This window comes from Capsicum annuum, chromosome 8, assembly GCF_002878395.1.
Source record: "Capsicum annuum cultivar UCD-10X-F1 chromosome 8, UCD10Xv1.1, whole genome shotgun sequence".
Lineage (NCBI taxonomy): Eukaryota > Viridiplantae > Streptophyta > Magnoliopsida > Solanales > Solanaceae > Capsicum > Capsicum annuum.
Window position 1 is genome coordinate 30,285,409 of NC_061118.1, and position 6,186 is coordinate 30,291,594.

The 6,186-nt window shown below is 34.1% G+C and overlaps 1 protein-coding gene across 2 annotated transcripts; it reads right to left on the reverse strand.

Annotated features, from left to right (window-relative positions):
• Positions 1 to 1,506: 1,506 nt before the first annotated feature.
• On the reverse strand, positions 1,507 to 5,563 carry LOC107838806 (zinc transporter 4, chloroplastic). 2 transcript variants are annotated; one of them, XM_016682008.2, is made up of 4 exons: positions 5,118 to 5,563; positions 4,947 to 5,004; positions 3,517 to 4,217; positions 1,507 to 2,215 (listed from the first exon to the last, which is right to left on the reverse strand). In XM_016682008.2, the coding sequence occupies exons 1-4, from the start codon at positions 5,130 to 5,132 to the stop codon at positions 1,760 to 1,762; spliced, it is 1,230 nt and encodes a 409-aa protein (XP_016537494.1). In that variant the 5' UTR covers positions 5,133 to 5,563; the 3' UTR covers positions 1,507 to 1,759. The 2 variants fall into 2 exon arrangements, with proteins under 2 accessions (XP_016537494.1, XP_016537493.1); XM_016682007.2 differs by having other exon boundaries at positions 1,507 to 2,218; positions 5,118 to 5,562.
• Between the last annotated feature and the right edge of the window lie 623 nt (positions 5,564 to 6,186).

Sequence of the window (6,186 nt, forward strand, 5' to 3'; positions counted from 1 at the left end):
TTTTGTTGTAGCTTGTACACTTTTGTATGTATTGTTGTAGTTTTTATACTTTTATACTTTGTTGTACATTTTGTATGTGTTGCAGTTGTTACATTTGTTTTTGTTGTTGTTGTTGTTGTTGTTGTTGTTGTATTGCATGTTGGACCATTTGTTGATTTTTATTTAAAAAAAAAATTCTCAGAAAAATAAACCGACCACTTAATTAATTTTAAAGAAAACTGACCACTTCTGGTCGGTTTTCTATTAAAATTAATTAATTAATTTTATAAAAACTGACCACCTGTGGTCGGTTTATTTTGAATTTAAAAAAAAATCATTTTTTTAATTTAATAATAATAATGAATTTTAAATATTTATATATATATATATATATATATATATATATATATATATATATATTTATTTATTTAAAAAAAAACGACCACAAGTGGTCGATTTTTAAAAAGCTACCACTAATTTACCGACCACGCTATTTGGTCGGTTTTGTGATCGGAATTTGAGTGGTCGGTTTTCCTCTTTTTTTTAGTAGTGGTGGTGGTGGTGTAATTGGTGTTAGCCTTCGCAATGACAGTGGTGGTGGGTATAATTAGAATAATGGAGGTGATAGGTTTTGTAGCGGCTGACAACAGCGGTTGATAGCGATATTGGTTGTCAATGGTGGTTGTGAAGGTGAAAGTGGTTGGTGATGGTGGTGGTTAGTGGTGGTGGATGGTGATTGACAATGATGGTGGTGGCAGAGATGGTAGCGATGATGACTGATAATTGTGGGTCAGTGATGATGAATATTATCCAACACAAGAATACTTCATAATAGCATTAAGACTTGATTTCAGATACGAATGATTAAGACCTATTCATATCTACTAAGAGCTAAAATCTTAATAAAAAACATATATACTTAATGATTTGAAATCTGAACCATTTAAACTACGACCTCCGTTAAGTGCAAATAAATAAGCCATAAATATCTATCTCATCACGGATAATGTTTATATTACTTACATCACGTATCAAGTTTAAGAGCCTATCAAGGTATTTAAGCCTTTATAAATTCATAAACTCAAAAAGAACACTAATTTCAAAGATGTATTTTTTTTTTCTTAAACACGTGCACAATACCACATTAGAGCCCGTTGGTCACCAGAATTTTTACTTTTTTGAAAAATTATTTTACTATAATAAAATATTATAGTGTTTTGTCATAAGAATTTAAAATGCAATTTGAGATTGTATTTGGTAAAACTTATTTTTATTTTTTCACTTTAATTTCTCTCACAAAAAGTCGGAAAGAACTCCAACTCCAAAAAAATTGAAATTTTCATGGCCAAATGACTAAAAAAAGATATCATTCCCAAGCTAGTTTCGTATGAGAAAATAATAATCATACTCACATCTCAAAACAAGGAAAACGGCCAACTTTGACGATTTATGTACAGGGCATACAATCATCGTTAAAAAAAAACAGCCGGAATCCGAAAAGTAAATAGAGACAGAACGGTAACACACTGGAAAGAACATTAAATTTTTTGATTGCATGACCAAATAGCAATATTCTCTTCTGTTTCTTTTTTCCGCAACTCATCTTTAAACCCTACTCTACAAGGGTGCACACTTACTACATAAACACCCTTCAAGAAGTAATCAAGAAGTAAAATGACGGAAACAAATGTAAATAATGGCTTGCTTGGCTGATTTTATGAGAATAACAATAAGATACAAAAACAAAAAAATTACATGCATATAATAAATGTAACATCATTCATGCCCATATTGCAAGAAGGGACATGAGGCCAGCCCCTAAGAATAGTGCAAAATAAGAAACCACTTGAAGCCTGGTATTGCAGCTCATTCTCTTACTCAAGAAATCTGCAGCAATAAGATCTACTAAAGCCATGTAGACTAGAATTCCAGCAGATATAGAGTTAAGGATACCTTCAACCACTAAAGCTCTTGGGCTGTGTGGGTCGTAAGATGAAGCAGCTCCAACCCCTATTGCAATTCCCAAGGGGGTTGTTATGGCAAAAAATGTTGCCATTACAGTAGAACGGAGTGAATTGAACTGCGCCTGTGAGATGCAACCTCCTAATGCAAAACCTTCGAAGAACTGGTGGAACGACAATGCAATGAGCAAGGGTCTTATTGTGCATGGACTTTCTGAAACGCCCAATGATATGCCTATTATGATAGAATGTGATACAATCCCAAGCTCCAAGACCTGCTATAGAAAGAATTTGTTCAAATGACCAAGTATACACAAATAAAACAGACAGGTGAGGTATAGAAACATTATGTATCTTTACGAAAGACTGGGCAAATCAAACTGTTGCTCATTTGCCAATAAAACAAATGTAAAAGCCCGGTCCCAATCTTATAAAATACTAAGGAAACAAGCAGCCCAAGAAATCTGCTATTATGAGAAACCATACACAACTGTAATCTGTGATTACCTAAAACAATTCTGTGAACAACTTTAATGCACACCACATCAAAATATCTAATGCGTCGCCTGATAGACCAAGGAAAGCATTAACAAAATTTAGGCAATATTCCAGGAGAAGTTAGATTTCACATGACAAATATATGCAGTATCTCGGAAATTGGGTGAAAATCTTAAGCACCAAACAATTAGAAATCAACTAGCAAATACCCAACTAAACCTTGATAAATGAAATGATATAGTTACCCACTGAATGTATTTATCAAAGCTCAAGGGAACAGAAGCTTACAAACTGTTTCAGTCAATCAACTACATACCCCTTTAAGTTGGAGTCGTCAATTGAATTCTCTTTATAAATTCCACAAATACTTTCAAGGTGTTATAAATTCGGGAAACCATTCAAAACCACAAATCATTCAAGAAAATTTACATCAAGTTTTGTGGCATGATAGGTGTTAAAGTCCAAACAATCTTTCTCATAAATGCTGGCATTTAGGAAATGGAATTGATCACTTTAAAACCTACAACTGATGAGATTGTCCAAAACCTTCCAGTCAGCATCAACAAATTCCACAACAAACTTAAGGCTAGAAGTGCAGAGATAGGTCAATGACATGCTAAGTTGCTCGGACTCGGGTGCGGGTGTCCGAGACAGGTGTGGATCCTAGAGTATGATTCGTCACAATTTAAATTTTAAGACGCGGGGGTGAGAATCCGAGTATGGATACGGGTGCGGGGATTTGGCTAAAAAAATTAAAATATTATAAAAATAGAGTTCTAAGGATATTCTTGGTTTAGCTGTCACATTACTTCACTCTTTTTAGTTACTTTTGCAATTAGGAGTACTATTAGCCTATTAGGAGTTACGTGATTTTGTAAAAAAGCAAGGCATAAGAAATCGGATCTCAATTTTTCTCCTCAAATGTGTTGTTGATTTTGGTCAAAGTATCCAGATTCAATTGACCGAATCACAGACGCAAGAAGCACCCGCACCTGCGTCAGCGTCGAACGGGTTCAGCGGCAAAACTGAAGAGTCCGCCCAACATAGATGACATGCGAAACAATTCAAGAAAAATTACCTGAGAAACAACAACATGCCTCACTCCACCTTCCTCATCCCCACCACCGAAGCTATGCGAGTGCGAATGACCATGGGCGTGGGAATGCTCCCTCACGTCCCCGTGTTCTTGTGAATGGTTATGTCTGTGATGAGCTGCATGTGCATGGATCCCCACAATGTGTATTGCACCACCTTCTTCTTCACCAAACAATTTCTCATTCCTTGGCTTTGGATCAACTGGTACAATAGCTGATTCTGACACCAAGTCTCCTGAATCAGTCTGATCTTTTTGGTTTTGTTTCTCTTGTTTCCTTTCATAATACTGAGTCCCAACAAAGTCAACCACTAAGGTAGCCAATGCAGCCATCATGGCAATAAAACCAGCAAAAGGGAATTTCGTCCACGGAGATTTCGGAAGACAAGGGTTAGTTAACGACGACGTAGCACCTGGTAACATGTGTACAAAGCCTGTGGCAAGGATGACACCAGCAGCGAAGGCTTTAGCAGTAAAAAACAGGTTAGAGTCAGTTCGAAGGAACCGGTGCTTCTTGCCAATTAATGGGATGCCAACTCCACAAACACCAGCTATCAGGATGGCAGAGATAGCCACCATTTTAAGGGTGAGAGCAGCAGAGTTATCTTGGCGTCCTTCCATCTCTTCAACAGCACTGCCACAGGCACTATTTGAAATAGATTGAGCAAGTTTCAGCATAATGGTATCTGTTTTGACCAAAATAATAGTAAGTCTCAGAATTATTTCAATTTCTACATAACTAACAAATGAAGAACTATCTTCATTCAATTTCTACAGAATTAAGAGTGTCCATAGATTTCAAATACTTGGATATGAAACATGAAATTCATTTAGAATATTGAAGACAATGGAATCTAAAAACAGATAACAAATTAAAAGAGTTCGTTGCCTAAACTTTGGCAAGAACTCCATTTTTGACAAAGTACAACTAACACTGCCTTTGTGTTTACTTTCCTTTTCTCAGCTTTACTACATGAATGAGATTCAACAGCCAAAACAGACAAAATTAACGTGCAGAGCGAATGAAGACAAGATATACAACTAAAATAAACAAACCTTTAATACCAACTCCCAATATAATTCATAAAAGCCAGAACAGTACAAAATTGAACACGTCAAGCTAATGAACTTCAAAACTAACAACCAAGCCAGAACAGTACAAAATTGAACACGTCAAGATAATGAACTTCAAAACTAACAACCAGTTAAAACAAAGAATGTCCAATTTCATAAGGCACAGTAATGAACTTTCAAACTGAAACAAAAATCACAGATGAAGGCACTGAGTAGCAAATTGGAACATCAAACGAATGAAAAAAGAAACTTATTTCGGGGAATTCTTCATCGATTACAAACTAAAGAAAAAAAAATCAAGAATTAAAGGCTCAATTACAATCCCACAGAGAATAGTTTACCTGAGAAAGCCCCAGTCTTTTCTCTAATATGGTCCATGAAAAAGAATGGCACAAGATCCTGGAAAAAACAAAGTAGAACTTTCAATAAGAAGGGGCAATAGAAAAAGAGAAAGGAATACACAATTAAAAAGGAGCGGTAGTGGGAGGTTGTGGGGGCACTGAAGAACGAACCTCAATGAATGACATGGATTTGTGCGAAAGAGAGGGAATTTATCTTTCTCTTCTTTTTTTTTTTCAATCACGTAAAACAAATAAGCTTACACAAACAGAGAAAAGCAAATCCACAAACACAAATCTCTCTACATCTAATAATTATATATATAGCAGAGGGGTTTTTATCTAACGCGAAAGTGGTGAGAATATATTGTAATAATAATTCTTGAAAAACCGTTTTCTTTATTATATCATCCAAAAGGAAACTGTGGATATTGAAAAGAAGGGAAGCGGAAATAGTAGATGATGAGAAATGGAAGAAGCAGATAGAGGAAGATGTGGATGTCGACATTATTTGTAAAGAAAAAAGAGAGAGGAGATGGACTTTGGAGCTTGTAAAATAAGAGAATGAGCACCATTGTGTCGACACCCTGCGTAATACTACTATTAGTCAATTCATTCTAGCTTTTCATTGCTTTTTCTTTTCTTTTTTTAATAAAAATAACTTAGTTGTCCCAATTAGGATTGTTCATGTTTTTTATTTCCATCCTGCATCACCCAATATTTTTTATTAAGGGCAGAGTACTTACATTAGTATATCACAATCCATCATGGTAACTTAGATTGTTCATCTTTTAATTTTTAACTAAATAACCAAACTACAAATCGAATTAAATTGATTAAAAGATCGAATTTGACTTTATTTGATACGTTTTAAAATTCATACTATTTTGTTTAGAAAATTTTTAAAAAATAACTAAACTGAACCAATAAATTATATATTCAAATTTTATAATTATTTATATACATAGCTAAAATATATATACATAGCTAAAATATAAATATTTGTTGTATTTTACTAATGATTGTATTGTGAATTCCTAATTGGTTTAGTCAATATATAAAATTTTCATTTTAATGGTCAAACTTTGTACTTTGTTTGATTTGTTTTTTCTTTTTCATGCCAATTATGCTGTGACTTGCAAGTTTTTAGACAAACGTTTTTGACTAACTAGTTTAACCGTACATGTCTTACACATGTAATGTTTGGTTATTTAAAATTAAATAATTTTTTCTATTAATGAGA